The sequence below is a fragment of the Mixophyes fleayi genome, chromosome 3 (assembly GCF_038048845.1).
Source record: "Mixophyes fleayi isolate aMixFle1 chromosome 3, aMixFle1.hap1, whole genome shotgun sequence".
In the NCBI taxonomy this organism is placed as follows: Eukaryota; Metazoa; Chordata; class Amphibia; order Anura; family Limnodynastidae; genus Mixophyes; species Mixophyes fleayi.
Window position 1 is genome coordinate 129,532,001 of NC_134404.1, and position 22,460 is coordinate 129,554,460.

The 22,460-nt window shown below is 38.1% G+C and overlaps 1 protein-coding gene and 2 long non-coding RNA genes across 3 annotated transcripts in view; all 3 read left to right on the forward strand.

Moving 5' to 3' along the window:
• Positions 1–813, forward strand: part of LOC142143182 (uncharacterized) — a 29,450-nt gene extending 28,637 nt beyond the window's left edge. Inside the window, exon 13 of the mRNA XM_075200891.1 lies at positions 733–813. Coding sequence (XP_075056992.1) covers positions 733–813 — 81 coding nt within the window. The remainder of the gene's footprint in view (positions 1–732) is intronic.
• A 2,428-nt stretch (positions 814–3,241) lies between these two features.
• On the forward strand, positions 3,242–14,469 carry LOC142144007 (uncharacterized). Its single transcript, XR_012689630.1, has 3 exons — positions 3,242–3,397; positions 10,354–10,507; positions 14,298–14,469. It is a non-coding gene; the product is annotated as an uncharacterized LOC142144007 (long non-coding RNA).
• A 2,198-nt stretch (positions 14,470–16,667) lies between these two features.
• Positions 16,668–19,731, forward strand: LOC142142775 (uncharacterized). The gene is made up of 3 exons (XR_012689325.1): positions 16,668–16,797; positions 16,935–17,032; positions 19,358–19,731. It is a non-coding gene; the product is annotated as an uncharacterized LOC142142775 (long non-coding RNA).
• The last annotated feature ends 2,729 nt before the right edge of the window (positions 19,732–22,460 follow it).

Below are 22,460 nucleotides of genomic sequence, written 5' to 3' on the forward strand. Positions count from 1 at the left end.
TACCCTCAGATTATGTTGCTTATTTATCTGATCCAGCATTGTTATTGCACTGCTTTCCCCCATTACGTTTGCATGATGATTGCAATTACTCAGGCACCACTCATTCTGTAACACAAGCTGTCCACAACTAGAGGCAGATTACTGAAAGGATGAAATGCTTATTGTAACAATAGGGTTTTTTCGCTTTGCCCTTTACAGTTCAGGGATTGTTGCAAGCATTACCTTTGTTAACCCTGCCAGCTTTAATATCACCATGACTTTGCATTGGGGAGCCTGTTTAACAAATATCTCAACATGGCATTAACAAAAAGAGAAAACAAATATTTTTTTTTATAAAAGTCTCAAATCTGTTTTAAAACAGAAGAGAAGATATATAGATATACCCAACATATAATATCTTATATTTTATATATCACTTTTTTACTTTCTTTTTGTTATAATAGAGGAACTGGAAGCGGATATCAAGCTTCTCATTCCACAGATGTGCCAGGCCTTAGTAGGGCAATTCAGGGGCTCCAGAGCAAACGGATACTCTTCATCCCCTTGGATATTTATTGCCATGGCAGTTGAGTATTACTCAGCTGTTTACAGTGATAAAATAATGTTAGATCACTTTGATTAGTGCTACTTTAATAAATCAGCCCCATAGACACTTGGTTGGCCATTCCACAAAAATGACAATAGTTATTGTATACTTTACACTGTTTATGTCTTGCTTATCTTCTTCTGCAGATTAAAAGTCTTCTGAATAATGCTTCAGTTGATGTGACATCTCTGTTTAGTGATGACAATGAAATGGAAATCACTCAGTAAGTGCTATCTGCCTTCATTATCCTAAAAACTGTTTCCCACCTGTATTTCATAATGAATGTTTTATGGCTACTATTAGTACAGGGCACATTACAAAGTTAAAACAGAAAGATTGTACTGGGGTATGTGGATTCATGTCCCCAGGATTTGTCAGTGCAACATTGCTATTTCCCTAGAGTAAAGATGAGTGAAATATTCTAAAACTATTCCATGGACTATTCTCATTCTGTATATGAGTGTGTAGTTTGGCTTTAAGTGTTCCATGTGAAATTTCCCCCATCATTTTTGTTTCCAGCTTCATTTATAGACTGTAAATGTCACAAAAAGGGCAATGCAGAATTTACAAATAAGGAACAGAATGGACATTCCGCAGAATAGTGAAATTAAAACTTAAAAATTGTATCGTTGGAGCATTAAATCTCTGCAACATGACCTTTTTCAGATAATGCACCACTCAATAACTTTATGCTGTATATCATGTTTGTATCTATTGCATTATTTTTTGTATATGGATTTATAACTGTAAAGCTTATATATTTATCTATAATATAAATGTCTAGTGGCGTGTGTTAGTCTGTCTGTGTGTGTGTGGAAAAAATAAAACCAAGCTGCAGCGCCACCTGCTGGGCGGAGTTATACACTGACCTACTAAATTCTTAGTGTGTGTGGAAAAAAAATTCAGAAAGGGCTGAAATTTGGTATACTAAGATGTTTTTAATTTGTTAATTTAATTTGTTAAAAGTGTTTATAAAGATTTTAAAAAAATATTTATATATTTCTTGAAGGAGAAGTGACAGTTGGGAGTGGTTGGTGGTTGCCGGGGGTGACAGTGGGGAGTGGTTGGTGGTTGAGGCCTGGGCTATGGCCCAAATGCATGACAAGAACCTTTTTAACACCTTAAGTAGCTTGATTTGACTAGAATGCATGAGTATCATGCACGGGTTAACTTGTGTGTGTGTGTGTGTGTGTGTATATATATATATATATATATATATATATATATATATATATATATATTTATCTGGACAAAACCATGTTACAATGCAAGGGGTGCAAATTAGTTTTCCGTTTTGCACATAATTTAAATACTGACTGTTTTTTCATGTAGCACACAAATATCAACTTTAAATTTCAGTGTACAAATAAGCTATCAAGTATTTGTGTGCTACATGAATAAATAGTCAGTATTTAACTTATGTGCAAAACAGAATGCTAATTTGCACCCCTGGTTTTGTCCAGGAGACTGAAATAAGAAGTTTCTCAAGTTAAGATCCTTAATGAATCAGGCCCCCTGTCTGCAAACACACTTACCAATAATCAGACGAGACACCAACACCTTGGGCAGTACCCTTACTCACACAGTCCATTATAGCACACAGTAGGTAGAATCCTAGGGCCTAATTCATTAAGGAAAGTAAGGCAAAAAATGAGTAAGTTTTCTCCTTGACAAAACCATGTTAAATTGCAAGGGGTGAAAATTAGTTTTTTTTATTTTGCACATAAGTTAAATACTGTCTGTTTTTTATGTAATACACAAATACTTGAAGGCTTATTTGTACGCTGAAATTTAAAGTTGATCTAGGACATGCCCTAACCCATTTATAAATCTGCCATCACATTTTAAATTTACCTCCCCCTCCAATGCAACATGGTTTTGCCAAGGTTCAAAGTTACTCATCTTTTTTCTTTACTTTCCTTAATAAATCAGGCCCCTAGTCCTTATTTCACTATAGTAGCAAGGAATAGCTACATGTCCCACGACCAGATAAACTGACAATGGATAGATCAGAATGAAGGAACCTGAATCCCTGCACAGCTTTCCAATGAAGTACCACACTTTCTGGGTATTTGCTTCCCGTGTCACTTTCTGGGTATTTGCTTCCCATGTTTATACTCCCCGCATAGTGATTTTTTCTTTAACAAATGGCCTGGTGTCCTGATGTCTGGATCAGCCTGGTCCTGTGTTTATCCATAATCATATTACTTCCCAACTGAAAAGTTCATTAAGTCCCAATGATTAAACAATAAGCACACATTATCTCTATAATAATAATAATACAGTGAACTATACATTCAACAGAAAACCACAACATTGTAACCTATAAAATCCACACCAATGAACAATATAACACCTTTTAATAACTTGGGGTAAGCTCAACCCTCAAGTAATGGGACATTGTCCCCTTCCAAGCACCCTGGGGAATATGGGGAACATTAAACAGGACTATAAAAGTACCAGTTCTTTAGTCCATATTTTGTGAGAAACAAGGTATGGGTAAAGTAAAGTGAAAGCAGTCCCCTTGTTTCATAGCATCAAGTATGAATTAAAATAATCCAGATGCAAATTATGTGCTCTTTTCAATTATTTGAATATTTTTATCTGTGTTATTTTACCTTTTTAATGTTTTCTTTTCTAGGAACATTTCTGGTTATTCTGCAAATTTCATTGCTCTATTTACCTATGTGCCAAATATCACAATAATTACTTTTCTGAATGATGACCTGGTAAAGTATCTTCAGAATAACACTCATGGGAGCAAACGCTCAGCTGACCTTAACATTTCTAATATCACAGATGGCGAAAAATGTAAGTGTTCACCATTATTTAGGTATATTAGTAAGTGTTATATTGCAAAGCGTGGCCTGTAGCCAACTGAATTAAATACAGAAAGTGTATTATTTAACTGGAGAGTGTCAGCTATTAGTTAGCTATTCAGGAATATAGGGTGAATGCAGAAGAAGCTAAGAGCATAGATGCATATGTGTCAAACACATATTGAGTTATGAGTAAATTAAATAAATATGTTGTTGTTTTAGTAGAATTAACATACCTGTATTGTTCTTTTATGTATATCAATTCAAAGAATTTATACATCCATTTCATACCATATTACCATAGCACATTATAATCAGCAGTGACCAGCTAATGATATCTAGCAGTGAACAGCATATTATAGCCAGCAAACCCCTTATCTCACGCCTGAAAATCTCTGTCTCAAATCTCTAGAAACCCCTCCCCTCCACTAAAAAAGTGCCCTACATTGCGGCACTGTACTATACAGTAGCCGTGGCGCTGTCAAAGAAGCGTCCGCGGCGTTGCTGTATTGTATACAGCACCGCCGCGGACGCTTCTTTGACAGCGCCGTGGCTGCTGTATAGTACAGTGCTGCCGAAACGGAGCTGCGGGGGTAGAGGGGAAACCCCCTCCTTAAACATCCTCCATGTGCCCCTGATCTAGCAGTCATGTCCTCCAAAATTTCACTCTGGCTGCTCAAACTTAACACGTGTAAAAACTAAGCTGTTTATTTTTTCTGCAAAACTTGTCCTGATAACCCACTTTGATATCTTTGTCAGTGGAATTGTCATACATCTTGAGCTTGATTTATTAAGGAAAGTAAGGCAAAAAAATGAATAAATTATCTCTTGGACAAACCATGTGACAGTGCAAGGTGTGCAAATTAGTTTATTTTGCACATAAGTTAAATACTTGCAGTTTTTCATGTAGCATACACACACTTGATTGCTTTATTTTTGCATTGAAATTTAAAATTGATCTAGGACATGCCCTATCCCAACTATAAATCTGCCCCCACATTTTAAGTTTACTTCTTCCTCCAATGCAACATGTTTTTGCCAAGGTGCAAACTTACTCCTTTTTTGTTTTACTTTCCTTAATGAATCAGGCCCCTTGTCACTAAAGTATGTTACCTATGTGTGATGTTTGACTCTTCCCTCTCATTCTCTGTTTATATTCCTTTTCTTTCTAAAAACTAACACTTTTGCCTATCATCGAGATCTACCCTTTTCTTTGTCGCCCTACAACAACAAATCTTATACTCGTTTGAACTGCTGTAACCTGCTACTACCACACTTTCCTGATTTCCATCTTTCTCCATTACAAAATATTCTATATTGAGTGCAATTTCATATTCTTCATGATCAGTCCCAAAACATGTCTGCTTTAAATTATGCCCCTGGCTCTGAATGAAATTATGGATCACCTACTAAGTGTTGCTGCTTATGGTCAAGGCCTTCCACTTATCTGTGCCTACATATCTCCTTCATTTATTGCTGTCTCTGTAATCAGGGCTGCTAAGAGGATTTTTGGGGTCCCAATGCAGCAACCTTTTTGGGCCCCCTCTCCATAGGTGAGCAGAAAGAAGGATGTTTGCCGCCTAAGGGGGCGTGACCACATTGTGTTGGGGGCGTGGTCAATATGGGGCGTGTCTGCACCTCTTTAGACATGACATCCTGCATTAAAGCTGTGTTACTCTCAGCTGTGATTGAATCTTTCCCAAATAACTATTCTATTCTTGTATTAGGGCAGCACGGTGGCCTAATTGTTAGCACTTCTGCCTTACAGCACTGGGGTCATGAGTTCAATTCCTGACCATGGCCTTATCTGTGAGGAGTTTGTATATTCTCCCTGTGTTTGCGTGGGTTTCCTCCGGGTGCTCCGGTTTCCTCCCACACTCCAAAAACATACTAGTAGGTTAATTGGCTGCTAACAAATTGACCCTAGTCTGTGTGTGTGTGTGTGTGTGTGTGTGGCAGACAAAGCCTTGAGTAGAATTGAAAGTACAATGATGAGATAGAGCACTGAAATAGCTGTATTAAACAGGAATATGCTGATTAAACAGAGGGGATTTTGCAGGGAAAATAAACTGACAGATAAAACAAACTTTCATGAGCTGAGTAGAAAATAAGAGCAGAGTCCAAAACAGTCTTCTTGAGGTGTGAAGCTTGTAGCCCGGGAGAGATGGAAACATCAGTAGAATATGGTTTTTCAGGTGAATACTGACTGTTGTCCTTGTGTAGCTGTGATAATTGGCAGAATGCTCTTCTCTTATTTCCTCCTGTTAAACTTCGGTATAACTCCGTATTATGCTATTTACATTTTTTACACTTGTAACTATACATACTAACTATGCGGCCATTCTACAATGAATATATATGTTTAGCAAACACATGTGATCAGTATTCTTCAATCAGGCCCTCAATAAACCCCCCCAACAAACACTAGTAATAAAAGTTTTAAACAGTGAAAGAACAGCATATCATTAGAAATAAAAATGCACTTTCTTAATACAGTTCTGACACTGGTGCAAATAAAGTAGAAGTAATTACCTGTTGATGAAAGAGAGAAAGCAGTGATTAGTCACTTCTCATAGCCTGGTATAGAGGTAACAGATAACTAATAAGAAGTCAGGTATAACTCAGAAGTATGCTATCTAAATTGTTTACACTTGTAACTATACACTTAGAGCTATACACACTAGCTATGCAGCCTTCACTATATATATATATATATATATATATATATATATACACACACAGTATATGTATATATAGATATATACTAGTGTGAGCAGCTGAGCGGACACAGTCAATACCGGCATGCATTCAGCTACTTGCCAGGCCGGCGGAGATATAAGCTAGTGCTGCTGCCTTTTTCAGTTACTATTCTTCCCGGGTGGACAAGTACTGGCCCCAAAAGTAGATGTGGGCCAGGACCTACTTGGTCACATAGCATCGGGGGACTTCATAGGAGAACTCGATCGCTCGGTGGTTATTGGAGACCTTAAGCAGTTTGACCTAGTTCTTGATCTCACCCATATGTAGAACATAAGTGTCAGGGATACACTCAGGCCCACCCTCCAAACTTGACTCGGCAAGGGGTCTTCTAAATTAGAAGAGGTATGGAGGATTCAGCCTCTCCCCTCAGGGGTATTGGAAAGAAATCTAAAATCACAAAGGCATTGTGGATCTGGTTGTGGCAGGCCACCAAGGCTGGATCCTTATGTATTTAGAAACAAACCTGATTGTAAAATGGCAAAAAGAAGGCTCATAAAACTATGACCCTTATCCCCTGCCGCGTTGAAGTATTGTACCGCTGGTATCCGCTGCTTGCGACAGACATGACTGGTCTAGGGCTCCACCTAATCAACATCCTGGCCATGAATAATTGCAGGGTCATTAGTGTGTTGGAGACTTGGGCAGACCAATGGACAGTGCAGTTACCAGGCACTGCCCCCTCTGGCATGCCATTGTTGGAGGTTTGGGGATACAGGTATGAGGAGACACAGTGTACAGCCTCTTTTCTTTATCTGTCTTAAGAAGATTACAGGCTGCGGGACCATCTGAGGTCCTCCTGTGCCGACACAGAGCTTGTAGAAATTCCCCATACGTTCTCCCTATTCAGGTTGGGTCTCATTTGGGGCCAGCGGCTGACATACATTATAAGTTTACCCACCGGAGAGGAGTGCCCTTCTCCCAGTGTATATTTCAAAACAATCTCAGGCTTTTCTGCCGGCCCCTCTAGGGCGGTTGGTCTGAAAAAATAAGTAGTCCAGAGGCAGACCCTTTTCCACCAAAACCATTCTTGGAGGGGGAGGGCTGGCTGATTCTTTTTCTGATACAAGGCTCCCAGAGTCCTTGTTTCCGAAGGGCGTCAAGAGCTTTGGACCGGATCCTGCTTAGTTCAGTTGCACACTATTACACAGGATCAAACAAACAGATCAGCAGGCTTAATTTTTCCGGGACCATGGGGACATTCTAAAGCAGCTCCCTTGAAGGGAGGACCCGCTCTGCTTACCCGACAAGTAACATTGCGGCCTAAAACCAGCAGCTGTAAATACAACAATAACTAGATTACATATGTGGAATTATCTACAGAGGACTATATGACTCCTCAGCCGAGCTGATTCGCCAAAGCACCATTAAGTCCAAGGATACCTATGAAAGTAAGAAAATTAATAATTAAGTTAACAGACTATATTTATGAGTTACAGTCTTTCTAGATAGACACTAGTGCGACAACAATATCCAAAAAGGACAATAATACAAACATTATAATAGAACATTACATTTATCATGCCCTCCCCAGTCACATCACTCCTCTTCCCAGTCACATCATGCCCCCCCATCACATCAACAAAAAACTATTTGGCTACGGGGGAGACCCAGGCCCCCCAGACAGGCCCAAGCCCCGGTACTTTGTACCTGCCCCCCCACTCAGTGCCCCTATCTCTGTCAACCACTTTACTTCTACTGCTCTTTCCTGCCTTGTCCTTCTCAACCCATTACCTATAGAATACTCTCTCACTTTGAATATACTAAGCACTTTCTCTTCATCTTTAAGCCCGACATAAGGAAACTTCTTGAAGAATTGAAATAAGATCAGTCATACATGACAACAAGTGTGGCAAAGCACAAATATCCACTGCATACTTATCTGCCTTCTGTTTATTTATGTATCTCAACCTAAAGTTAGAATGTAATCTTTCTGGAGTCGGGACCTCATCTCCTATTGCTTGATTCTGTTTTGCCCTTATTGTATTAATATAATTGTATTAAGTATATAATATATTAATATATATTCATATAATAAGTGTATTAAAATCTCTTACATTTTATAGCATATTTACCTTCTATTTCAACTTCTTGTATGTTAATTATTTGTGTCATTAATACAAGTAATAATTATAATTATTGTTAATATTATTATTATTTTGCCCTTACTATACAATATTTCCCTATATTGTCTCCTTTAAAGCGCTGTGTAAACCATTATACAATATAAATATATACATACTGTCACGAACAGCACTCACCTGAGCCTTCGTGATGCATGTGTGACACAGGGTTAACCAAAAAAATAACTACCTGGTCTGTCTAAAATGATTAAATCCTTCCTTATCTATGCCACACACTAGCTTTGCGGTACTAACTATGCCACCACCAAGAATTTTTCTGACAAGAGCTGACACTCTTATTTAGGAAGCCTTCGGTTCTCCCTAGCATTAATCTAGCACAATTTACTTTAATCAGAGTTCACATAAAGCACAATGTTTTCCTCGTTTCAATTATGTAGCATCTTGACCAAACTGTTGCGTGAATTCTTAAGAACACAGAGACTTGAACTTATTAAGTGCAATTTAATATGGAAAATACATCCACAAAGCTTAAGATAAAACAGTTAATAAAAAGGCATACAAATATAACAAAATTGTTTCTTATAAAATGAAAAGGATAAAACACAGAATTGATACCTCACTTATAATCAAGTTTTTGGTGCTGGGAGAAGCAGGAAAAATGGGACCCTCTTCAATCTCAAATTGACTCCTCATGAGTGAACCAAAACTTACATTTACACTAAAGTTTTAAAACCAAGCTGCAGGGCCCCCCAGTCCCCCCTTCCTGTGAGGACATAATCAACAAACTGTAGAATGCAAATTAGGGTTTTATGATTCTGCTGTAGAAACCTTTTAAATCAGGTTTTTGTCACTCTGTCCTAACTTTTCACCAGTATGACTTACAAACATGATTTTACCTCCACACGACATGTCATAAGTTTCCCTTCATCTATACAACACATGCCTCTAGTAAGTATGATATTGGAGAAAATGATATGATATTTTCCTGTGACCCTATTCAGCTTGAATCTGTCATTAACATACAACCCGGTCTCTGCAGTCGGCATGTTTGGGGCCTCATTGTCTTGAAAGAGATATCCACAAAGGCTTTCACATTTGTGATCTGCCATAAATGGTACAAGGTGCTACCCTTATCTACCAGCCCCCTCTGGGTAGTTTAACATAAACAAAATCCATTGATCTAAACCGCTTCTCTGAGAGCCATGTCACACTATTTCTAGAAATTAATTCACAAACACATATTTGCAGATTTATGCCTAAAAATTAGCTTGCACATGACACATATCCAGCAGTGTGAATCACATGTAGTAGTTCTAAAGTACAGATTATGCCAGCAGCACACAGCACATTACATCTAGCAGTGTCAAACACATTATACTCAGCAGAGACTAGTACATTACACAACACATACCTGTAACCAAGACATTATGCTACACAGAGGCCAGTATTTTATAGCAATCACATTATACTTGGCAATGATATATACATTACAGTATAACCAGCAGTTATTGAACAGTAATGATCAGCAAGCGATCTACCAGTATGATCTACTTTAAAGCTAATATATATGACATTGCTGCAGATAGAAACGTGACAAAATAGTAATTAAGTCTACCTTTGACTAAGCTTCTCCTGCACTACTAGTTAGTTCCTCTGTAAATCGCTGTGAGATTTTTTTCACAACTTTGTATAGCGTTGTTAAGTTATTTTCTGATAGTAATTGCATCAGCAGAGCAGCATGTAGACTTTTGAATATCTAAAACTGTGATGTATTTCCTGGTAATGCATTAACCCTTCCCCCCAGCTCTATTGCTAATTCTAGCTTCATATTCTTTTCAAAATGTATTTGTTTATTATTGTCTACCAATAGGTTATAAAGATCAATAGAAAATGCAAATTACTGCTTCAAAATCTAGGGGGGGGTTATAGGTTATGGAGAGTACACATTTGTAAATTAATAACATCTATGTATTTTATTACTGCAGGATTCTTTAAAACATTGCAGTGCTTTGCAAAGATAAAAGTTTGTCACTTTGTAAAACCGGTACTGTTTGAGTATTATGGTTGAGAGAGAAGTTTGCTTATATTTGTCAATTTCTTTCCTCAGTGACTTTAGAGGAGCTGATGGAACTTGCTAACTGTGGACCGTATAATTACACACTGAATAATGAAACTTTTGAATGTGATTCGAATTGCAATGTAACTTCATATTGTAAGAATAACGGCATCTGTGAACTCATTAATGGAATATTAAGCTGCAAGTAAGTAGTCATCCTATGATGAGGTACTGTGTGTTGTGTGCTGATGTGTTGATCTGCTTCTGCGTCCCTCACTTATTTTCCACTTGAAATAGCCTGGGATAAATCATACCTTCCAACATTTATCCAGGCAAAATCGGGGCACAATAAACCCAGGCCCTGACCCAGGCAAACCACATCCCCAATTCACACAAACCCTGATCCATCCAATCACAACCACTTTCTGATGAATATTGCACATTTTCTGGTGAAACCTCAACCACCAATAATTCTGCCCCTTTGAAGGTCTGCAAAATGAGAATAACCCACTGAAATTGGGACAGTTGGGAAGCATTGATAAATTAGTTGATGTTAATTTTTTTCACTGACAGTGACATAGATTATATGTCATTTTATTCCTGTTAGGAGATGAATGACACAAAACCTACATCATCTGCTATCTATTCCCATAGCAATATAAGTAACTGTCAGTGGCACCAGATGTAAATGGCAATCAGGTGTCCTCTTGGAGACCCAATCACAAATTATACATATGTGGAATGTGATAGGAGATCCCTGAGAGATCACTGCTCCTGTGCTTCATGATGGTGCCAATGGAGACCACTGGAAATAATGATGTCACCAGTGTTTCCTGTATGAAATATATTGTTCTGTTTCCAGTAAGACCACAGCCACAACTCCCCTAGTAGTTGATTATGTGGTTACGTCAGTGGTTCCCAAACTTTTTTAGTTCGTGGCACCCTAAGAGTCTCCATAATTTTTTCAAGGCACCCATCCAAAATAATTACCGAGCAGTCCTGTTTTATAAGTAGTTGGGTCAAAATAATGTAATAAGTATTTAGATCTGGACAGAAATACTTACTAAGTTGTTTGCAAAAACACACATAAATCCAAGGGAAAAGAATATTTTTATATAGTTTTTTCAATTATGTTTCTGTCAAAGAATAATTTACAGCTAATATTAAGAGGAATAAGATCAAACAAAATAAAACAACAACATGTACAAAAATCATCACACTGTGCCCTCCTTCATCCACACACTCTATCCCCACTTCATCCTCACTCTGCAACTCTTCATCCACACACTCTGCCCATCTTTATCCACACACTCTGCCACTTTATCCTCACACTTTGCCACTCTTCATCCTCCCACTTTGCCCCGCTTCATCCTCACTTTTCCCCTCTTCATCCACACACTCTGCCTCTCTTCATCCACACACTCTGCCCCTTTTCATCCACACACTCTGCCCCTCTTCATCCTCACTCTGCACTCTCTTCATCCTCACTCTGCCCCTTTTCATCCACACACTCTGCCCCTCTTCATCCTCACTCTGCACTCTCTTCATCCTCACTCTGCCCCTCTTCATCCACACACTCTGCCTCTCTTCATCCACACACTCTGCTCCTCTTCATCCTCACTCTGCACTCTCTTCATCCTCACTCTGCACTCTCTTCATCCTCACTCTGCCCCTCTTCATCCTCACTCTGCCCCTCTTCATCCTCACTCTGCCTGCTCTTTCATTTTTTGCTCCTCCATTGCTGTTTCCTACCACCATTTCCCCTCCCCTTTCTTTACTTACCATACTTGGCCTTCTTTCTTCTATCTTTTCTTGTATTTTCTTACCAATCCTGCGGCGCCCGGGACCTAGCATCCTCCTTCCTCCTCACTTCTCACTGAATGTCAGGCGTGATGCTGGGTCCCGGGTGCCGCTGGCTCCAGGGCGCCACCGGATTGGTAAGTATTTGTTTTTATTTTATTTTCTGGCACCCCTGTGACAGCGCCATGGCACCCCTGGGAGCCGTGGCGCACACTTTGGTAACCGCCGGGTTACGTGATTACCCACTTTACGTTATTCTTCTTTCTACTTTTTCTCTGCATAATGTCCACAAATTAAGACAGATTTTTCTTGATTATGGTATCTCCCCCTGCCAACAAAAAGAAAACATTATTCTAACCAAAACTGTGTGAAAAATGGTTTGGTTTCTTGTGGTGTAAATTTTGCACAAGCCCCATGCTAACGAACTGGTTAAGGCCTTTACATGAAGTTTAGTAATTCAGTCCAGGTTACCGAAGTTAGGAAATACGTGAACTGGAGTCAGTGTGTTGGAAAAAAAATATTCTGACATAATGCAGTGACAATGGCAAAAAAATTATTGAATTTAGTGATTGATCTGAAAAGGAAAGATGGTGGAGTGGGCTTCTCTGGGCGGATCATGCTGAATTTGTGTTGATAGGGTGTGGGGCCTATTTTGTTCCAATTTTGAATGTCTAAATGTTGGGAGGTATGATATAGCATTAGTCATGGTGTGCGTGTAAAGTGTTTGTGTGCTATTAGTATTTCCTTTAATATGGTGGGCTGAGCTTGCTTACACTATTTGTGTCATCACAACACGTCCCCACCCACTTTAAATGCTGGCAAACATATTTCCAAGAGAGTTGTCTGCTCTTCAGTTCTGATAAGTTCCTGAAATTTTTATTTGTATATTTGTGAATATTATAAGTCGCTCTTTTATATAAACTAGTATTTTAGGTTTACTTTAAGTTAAAGATTTTGCTATGCCATTTTAGCACTTCTATTTGAAATTTCATAATGTTAACTACATCACACTTTTAACTATTATGTATTCTTTTCCAAAATGCTCATCAATAAATTTACAAACTCTACATTCAGCACTATTAGCTTTTACCAACGAAGAAAAAAAAGCAATTTGCACACAAGTCTTTAAAAAAACATTACTTCATTTCCTACTTTTTTTTAATGTTATGGTCACCACTTAATTGCAGGAGGTTTATAGGTTGAAAAACTACAAATATTAACGTGATTATACTTCCTTTGTTTGATCTTAATGAATAGGTTTTTAAAATCAATTGCAGCACTACAAAATATATTTTTTCCACATTATCGTATTGTTTTGTGATTTGTGTCTTGTAGTTATAAAACACTATTTTTAGCCACCTACTCTCTGATTAAGTATATTGTTAAGTTCTAGAATGTAGTGTACTTGTTTAATACCTTTAAAAAAAACCTGTCCTTCTCTGGTGTTTGCCGTTTTCAATTAGTAAACATGAGCCCCAGCATAGGCTCAGTGGGGGCAGAACAATCTTTTTAGGATATCCAGAGTCCTTCCCCATCCCCCATGCCATTGGAATATTGTATAAATGTCTAGTAGTTGAATAGTCACAAAAACCTTTGTTCAATACACAATTGGAAAAATAAATAGTTTATAAAATTAGAGGTAAACAGGTAAGGCCACATGGTGTTGCCCACCCCCCACCTCTACCTGGAATCTGAGGGACACAACAAGGCACCAGTACACGATTGGGGGCCATATAAATAAGCCGCTTCCCAACCGACCAGCATGGACAGCTATGCATACCTCTTGAGTACCCTTTTTATTAGGGGGACCCATCACTGGGTTATATATTTTACATTAAATTTAAACAGATTGGATGTACTCAAGGATGGATGATGCAGCACTGTAGTGGTGATGATGGTAGGCATTAAATAGTGCCTTGGTGGACCTTTCAATCTCCACCACTTGTAGCTCATTTACGAGTAGATTATTATGCACAACTATCCTCATCTGATCCTGATTCACAAAATATTACAACAAATACAGCTACATTCAACCATTCGCAAATAAATAAATGTGAAATCTTATGGATATGTCATATTCTTAAGAAAAAATATATTTTATTTTACTGACTGTTATATTCTATATAAGAAACCATGTAACTATATGGGTAACCATTATAAGAACTTTTACACTTTCTGTGTTTATCCTATTTCAGATGTCAGCCCTTCGCTGTATATACCACATCTGGACCTCAATGTGAGAACCTATCCTTGAACCTAAGTGCTTTCTTTGGGATATTATTTGGTACTTTGGCAATTCTCCTTCTGCTCCTCTTGGGAATCTGGTTGGGAATCCGCTGCTATCGCCAGAGGATTGATGACGATGATGATGATGATACAGATGAGTGAGTGACATCTATATTAGTGTCTGCTCTGCATTTTCATTCTATAATGTGTATAATTATAACATAGGGTGCAGCATATCCTGTATTACTACAAAGGAAGAGCAATATCGCTACAGTATGCAGACAATTACATAACTTACAGTTTACCAAACTCAACTCCTGAATAGTACCACAGAGAAAATTGCGCAATCACAGACAAGCATGTGACTATCAGTGCAAAGTAATAAAATATATCAGTACAGCATTGACAATTGTATAACAATGGGGATATGTTCTGGACTCACATTAGGCTATATATAAATCATACACCACTCACCTTTATTAAAAGAATAATCAATTCTTAATAATCAATACTCATTGAGCAATTAAGTTCAACCAATTAGCAAGTTCATAGAAACATTCAAAATGCCTAATTAAACTACTATTGTTTTTTCCATAGCACTAATCATACTTAATTGCACAGTCACAAAGCAATCCTATTAACATATAATGCAGACAATTAGGAAGCAGTCTACTTGTATCCTTAGCATAGAAAAGAATCTCCCCAGATAATAATTTAATAATCATTTAAGAGGAACACCTGTGCCTACCTAATGGTAATGGTTATACTGAAAGACAGGTCATAAATGTTGATAAATATACTGTCTAGAAGAGGGCCTGGGTATCGGATAAAACCTTCCCACTTTGCAGGGAGTTGTGAGGGCCAATGATAAGGAAATCATCCAGGTCGTGAGCCACTTGTGGATGACCTATGCCCGCTTCTATGCACCATTGTAAAAATATTCAATATACGTCCACGATATGCACGATATGTATGTGCATAATGATAGCAAGCGATTCCGATTGAAGAACTGACCGGCACTGCATCATGACGGCATTGCGACGTCTGTGAGCACAAATTTAAAGCAGCAATGTGTGGACCCTCATGGTTTAAACACTTAACTCCACATTGCCACTTTAAATTTGTATTGACAGACATCGCAATGACGTCAGGTTGCAGTGCCAAACAGTTCTTCTATCGGAATGGCTTGCTGCCATTATGGTGCTTTCTTCGATGATCTCCAGCGTCGTGTTGAAGGTAAGTCTCATTATTTTCAATTCGGTTTTTCATTATTTTGTGTTTTTTTGTAGGGATTGTCCATGTCGGAATTGTGGCAATTGAAAAAACGATTACCACCTCATAATAGAATACTGTTAGATCGCAGGATTGTCTAATAAATGTGTTTTCTTTCGACCTTTTGTCAAATTAGTCTTAACAAACTTAAATGCACATCTGAATGGGACAGTCATACTCGTGTGTCATTAGATGGTGCTAAAAAAATGTGTAGTTTCTTGCTTACCAAGTTACATTGCAACCTTATGGTCAGCAATAAATAGTCACTGGTAATCTCAGTCACAAGTCCAGTGAGTGTTATCTTTAAACAGTTGTCCAACATTTTAAAGAGAACTCTAATTGCAAGTACTATATATTCATATAGAATTTGTCCAACTTGTACTTGTAAGCCACCCCTCTATCTCTATTATGACCCATTCTTATTATCATATGACTCCTATTATGGTGGCTAATATAATATGCAGATCCCTATTGTAATAGTCTGTTACAGTGCAGACTTCCATTTCAATTGTTAGAATATGATGCAAATCCAAATTCTGGTGCTTAATATGTAATGCAGATTCATTTTTGGGGAGTCACTGGGGGGTGATCATTTACATCTAGTCTGCAGCCTAGGTTCCCTAAGATGTTAAGATGTTCAGATCCCTAGGCAGTTGCCTTTCCTGGTCTGCTTATATGTCTAATTTGCACCAACAGCTAATCATCACAATGTTCATTTAAATAGCTACAGGCACCAGACAGAGATGGAGGAGAAATATTTTGTAGTTATTTTTCTATTCAATGGTATGTGTGTGAAAATTTTCATAGCAAGTTAGGTTTTCTCTTCGTTCTATTATTCATCGGCATGACATTATATATGGCATAATATTATTATTATTATTATTATTATTATTTTTATTATTATTATTATTATCAGAGATTTGTAAGGTTCCACAGTGCTTCGCAGCTCCGGACAGTTGGGACAACAACACATACATAAAACATACATTTATTGTACACTTTAAAGCATTTTATGTTTTCTGTATCTTTCCTGCTCTTTTCCAATGTTTTTTTTACTCTCCTCTCCCAATTTAAACCATTACTCTAGAAATTACATTCTTTATCTGTTCTTCTTATTCTCTAATAACAATATGCATTGTAACCCTCTGTTCAGGTCGTACCAATCTCGGTTTGACTGGAAATCATCCCTATTTCCATGTAAGTACAATTCTTTTAATTTATTTACTATATGATTTTTTTTAAAGTTGTTACAGTGTATTTTCAAATATATTTATTCTAAGTATGACTGTTTAAATAATATTGATAACTAAATTTTTCTATTTCTACATGTGTAGCTTTTGAAAGGCTGGGAGAAATTTTAAATCCAGACACAAAAGTGAAAGATTCTGTCAACTGGAAACCGCAATTGGAGACAGTTAACAGTTCCATAGAGGTATATATTACTATATGATTACTGACATTTTAGTACAAATATCTCCAGTTCAGTTGTGTGTTACCAAATATACAATACAAGTTGCTTCACGTATGTATTGGAATTTAACATTAGCATATATCATACTTGCCAACTCCCGAAAACAGAGGGGGCGTGACTGGAGGGCGGGAGGGGGCGGGGCGAGGCCAATCACGTCATTTTGGCCCCACCCCCCGTGAAAACGTAATTTACATCGCGGGGGCGGGGCCAAAATGATGCGATTGGCCTCGCCCCCTCCCGCCCTCCAAAATGGCATGATTCACAGAGAATCGCGTCATTTGACGAGATTCTCGGTGATATCCAGGATCCGGGAGAAATGCCAGCTCGCCCGGGAGCCCGGGAGACTGACACGAATTTCGGGAGTCTCCCGGACTTTCCGGGAGAGTTGGCAAGTATGGCATATATTTATGTATGTATTGATGGCTTAAGCATGCAACATGCTCATTTTAGACAAAAAGGCAAAACACGGCACCACAAGGCAATTTAGGCACACAACATTCACATACAGATTATATCAACATACACAGACAGGGCTGCCAAGAGGAATTCATGGGGCCCCCCTTATATTCGAGTATGCTAAAAAAAAAATGCGTACGGTGGCGCAAAACTATTCGGAGGTGTGATCATGCATTTGGGGGTGTGGCAAATGTGCCATTGGGGCGTGGCTAACATTTCGCCGTAGCTTCACATATTTCCAAACACTCCTGACTTTCAGGACATCTAGCATCACAGTGTAGTATAGAAAGAATGCAGTGTGTACACAAAGAGTTCAGTCTTGGCCTGCACCTTACATTGGGCAGAATACTCACCAAAAGTTGGCATTGTCCCTACTAGAATCACAACATTTCACATACTGTCCTGCTCTCTCCTATCTGTTCTTCTCACTTTCACCACCTGTGGCTGCAGGTTTCTTTAGTTGCGGCTTTTCTGGATCCTGGAATGCTGGGGGCCCTATTTGAAAAAAAATGGCTAAATTTAGATAATTCAAAACAACCCTGGCGTTAAATCAATACCACCCACGATTAATAATTAGGCCTTTCTCCAGCTCCAACATTAAAATAATGTGCCCCTTCATCATTGCCATGCCTTATGATCACACTGCGCTGTCCATGCTGCTTTTGCCCCCTTCACCTGGCTCCCCTTCATCACACTATAATATGCTGCTCCCCCCCTTTTTCAATCCCACTTTTAACCCCACTGTGCCATGATGCCCTAGTTTTTAACCCCACTGTGCCATGCTGCCCCCCTGCTTTTAACCCCACACTGACATGCTCTCCCCTTTTTTTAACCCCACTGTGCCATGCTGCCCCGTTTTTTAATCCCTCTGTGCCTGCCCCACCCTCGTTTTTAACCTCTTTGTGCCATGCCTCCCAGTTTTTTAACCCCTCTGTGCCATTCCCCCCTCATTTTTTAACCTTTCTGTGCCACGCTTACCCCCTTTTTCCTCCCTACTTACCTTTTCCTTTTCTTCTCTCTTGGTCCTCTCTGCTTCATTCAGACTGAATGTCAGGCGTGACATGATGACATGATGACGTCACGACCGGCTATCAGTCTGAATGGAGCAGAGAGGAGGGACGGTGGCGCTGTGATAACGTGAGTATGTTTATTTTTTTTAACTACCCTGCTCCCCCCACCAACGACCGAGCCCCCGCCGCAAAAAAAAGAAAAAAGAAATTGTCGCGCGAGGGCCCCTGGCATGCCCGGGCCCGAGAAATTAGTACCCGCTCCCCCCCCCCTCTTGGCAGCCCTGTACACAGATTATAAAGAATGCGTTAAGGTATTGCATTATGTGCTGTGTCCTGTTGTTTTTCTCATCTAAATTTGCTCCACATGTAGATAAGTTGAATTTCACTTGATCTTTGTATTGACAGTTTAGCTGTATTATATTCATGTTTTATTAACAATTTAGTCATATGTTGTATTTGTAGATATATTGACAGTTTAGCAGCTTGTTGCTGTAAATTGTTCACAGAAGGACTCAATATTTTCATTAAACATTTCTTAGTACATCTTGTCATATTATGGAAACATTTTACTATATAGAAATCTATTAGTTTTATATCAAAACAGATGTAAAAAATGTAGCTTCCAATCTTATCATCTTGCAAAATCATAAGCCTAATACTTTTTCATTATAGATATTCCGTATTGTCAATATAATTTGTCTTTTATAGCATTATCTACTTTAATGTATACATGTATATATTTTATTTTTTTGTGTCATCTATTTTAATATAATATTCCTTTTCACCTCTTTAAGAAATGTTTTCTTTTTCTTTGTTGTAGATAAAGATAAAACGACCGGAAATTAAAAGTGACTTGAATGAGTAGCAATAGAAAATCGAAACTATGTTAATATGTGCCTATAGGCCTCCGCCTTCTACTGATGGAAATATTTACATGCTGGCCAGTGCAAGACAGTGTCAAATCAGACCTGCTAGTGCTAAAGAAGTCATATAGCTGGTCCATGATTATGGGTAGTGATTTAACATTTGGAAATATTTTTTTAAACGAAACCTGTTAATTTATGGGAAAAGATAAATGTAATGCAGTGCAATAAAATAATATTATATAATGCATCTTTCAGAAACTTGAATATATCCAACAAAGCGGAGACTGATCAATTGTACAGTGCACTGTTTTGTTTTTTTTGTCTACTATTAACAATGAATAATAGAATTTTGTTTTGATTTTGTAAATGCTATATTTTTATATTTTAAAAATGAATTCATTTACCCATTTAATAATGTACTGCATATATATATATATATATATATATAATGCATAAAAACTGTAAAATGTGACATTGTGATTATAACATGAAAAAAACATGAAAATTTAATAAATAAAATGCATGCATTTTAATTTAAATTTTGGCTGTTATTTGAAGCAAGAAAGAAATTAGTCCCTAAATGTATCTATGTGTACCCAGGTATTGGGCGTTTCTGTGAACCAACAAAATACTGGAAGGGGAAGACCAGGGAGCAGAAAAGGAATACATGTAAAATATAAATCTTCCACTACGTGTAACCCCAGGAATCAAAATGTAAAAAAATAGACTAAAGAAAAATGACAAGTTAGATATTAGATATTAACAATGACTATGTTCTAATGGTAAAATAGAGGCAGCCATGTTGCCTGGATCCACAAATGATCTATAGACCTCACCAAGGTGTGTGGGAGTCAGTTAGATGACGTGGCCCGATTCATCAATGCATGTATCTTATGCAGAATCACTCTGCACATGCCCTAACTGATTTGCGGTGCCATCATTTTTAAAAAGTAAAATATACACCCATTTGGCCTGACATTTGTGTATTTTATAAAAGCCACCAAATGATTCCTTTATCAATAAAACATTTTAAAAAAAAAACCTATGTGGCGCTATCTCCACTAATTCTGTTAATTTGGGTACATCAAGATTCTGACTATATGTTTATTGATATGTTAACTTAACGTATAATTGTACACCTGCATCCACTCTGCGTCTGCAAACTTTAATTTAAATCTTTTATGCAAATCTTTTATTTGCAAATATTTCCACAAAAAAAATTCTGTAGAAATAGCAGAACATCTTAATATGCTAAATAAAATATTTCAAACTTCTGCAGTAATTATAATTATTGTAACGTTTAATCTGGCTACTGGCTTTAAACATTACTTTCACATACATGTGAAACAAGTCCAGGTAATTTTTCTCCAGTTTGTGGAACTTTTTCTTCACATCATTGATGATAGCCCTCAGTTCTCTAAAATATTCATTTAGCTTTCCCATCTTCCTGGGCACACCTTTTACATCACCGGAAGTTATATAAATATTGGTGCATGTGCCCTCCTTCTCTCCTTCCAATGTTTCGTCAGATATGACAATGGCATCTATATGAGGAAAGGAAATTTTAATTAATTATGTTTAACGATGAAACGGAACACAACATCGTTTTTACCAGTGGGACTACTACCATTTGCTCACCTTGGACACTGCTTGAAATCACTTTATGCTGATGTACCTCATGGGTCTGGCCAGGATGCTGCTGGATGGTGCTTGTCTATACCAACTGAAATATGGAAGCCATTTTTTAATATAACAGTAAAGGGTACACCTTACTTTTTCTAACCTTTTTAACGTTCTTTAAATACCTTCTTTCTGTTCCCTATTTTATTTCCCAAATTCATATCTCAGTGATTTTTTTCTTTTATATTCGCTCTATCATCTTTCGTTTTATTTTTTTTTGTAGCTACGTAGCACACTTCATCACCCATTCTTCTTTCTGTAAACAGATGTCAAACTTTTACTAATGATTATTTTTCCGTTAATTACTAACACCGTTTACTAATCAGCTTTACAAAGTTTTAATAACCACTTTTAATACTGACTTTTTTTAATTTTCACTTTGAATCTCTTGAGCCTTCTTTGTTCATTGTTTTTTAGGTCAACCATGTCACACATCAGGGTCTTAGCACATCCACCGCTGTCATATCACAGCTACACGGGTCCCTCCTGGTCGCCTGCAGCATTCCTGTCCATCACAACTCAGTTTGTAAATAAACACATGCTGTATGTTCTGCTGCATGATCATGGCCATCTTTGATGCAGTCAGGTGATCATTCCAGACCAACCAGATTCATCCGCTGTGATTACATGAACTGTGCAGCCAATAGTTGTTTAGTACACCCTATTTAAACCTGCTGCTGAGATCTCTTCATTGACAGAACAACACACTTCTCTCCTGAGGATAGGTTTTGGCTCCAGGTTCCTGCACTGTTCCTTATTACATGTGTTACAAAGTGATCTTTATCTGTGTAGATCCTGCATTATCAACTACATGTCACTTTGCAAGTATCCTGCGTTCTAATGTGCCTATCTTCTTTCAAGCATCCTGCATTACCCGGAGTTCATCATTCTGCAAGTACTTTGCAATTGCAAGCTGCTCATCTTGCTGCAATTTCCTGCAATCAGCAAGAGCACTTGCCTCAATAAGAACTCTGTATCACCTGTTCTGTTGCTACGGCTGGTTCTGAGTCTCTAGGACTTATTTCCAGTTCAGTGTATCTGTCTGTGGGTTCCAGGTCCTTAATTCACCATTCTGTGTCATGGTACTAAGTTCCTAGTCCCTGTCTCCAGTTCCAGTTCATTCTGTTCTAAGTTTCAGTATGTTTCCTATCTGAGTTCTTATTAGTGGGTTCCAGTCCCGTGTGCCTGGCTACGGGAGCCAGGATTGAGTTTCCACGAACAGTTCCAGTCAGTTATTACGCCGGGTTCCAGTTCCAGTACTGGAGGCCTGATGTAAAGATCCTCAAAGTTGAAAACATCTAGGAAACATTGCCACACAGCACTGGCAAAAAAGAAAATTGGTGCAAGATGGAATTGTCCTTGGGCCCTCCCACCCAC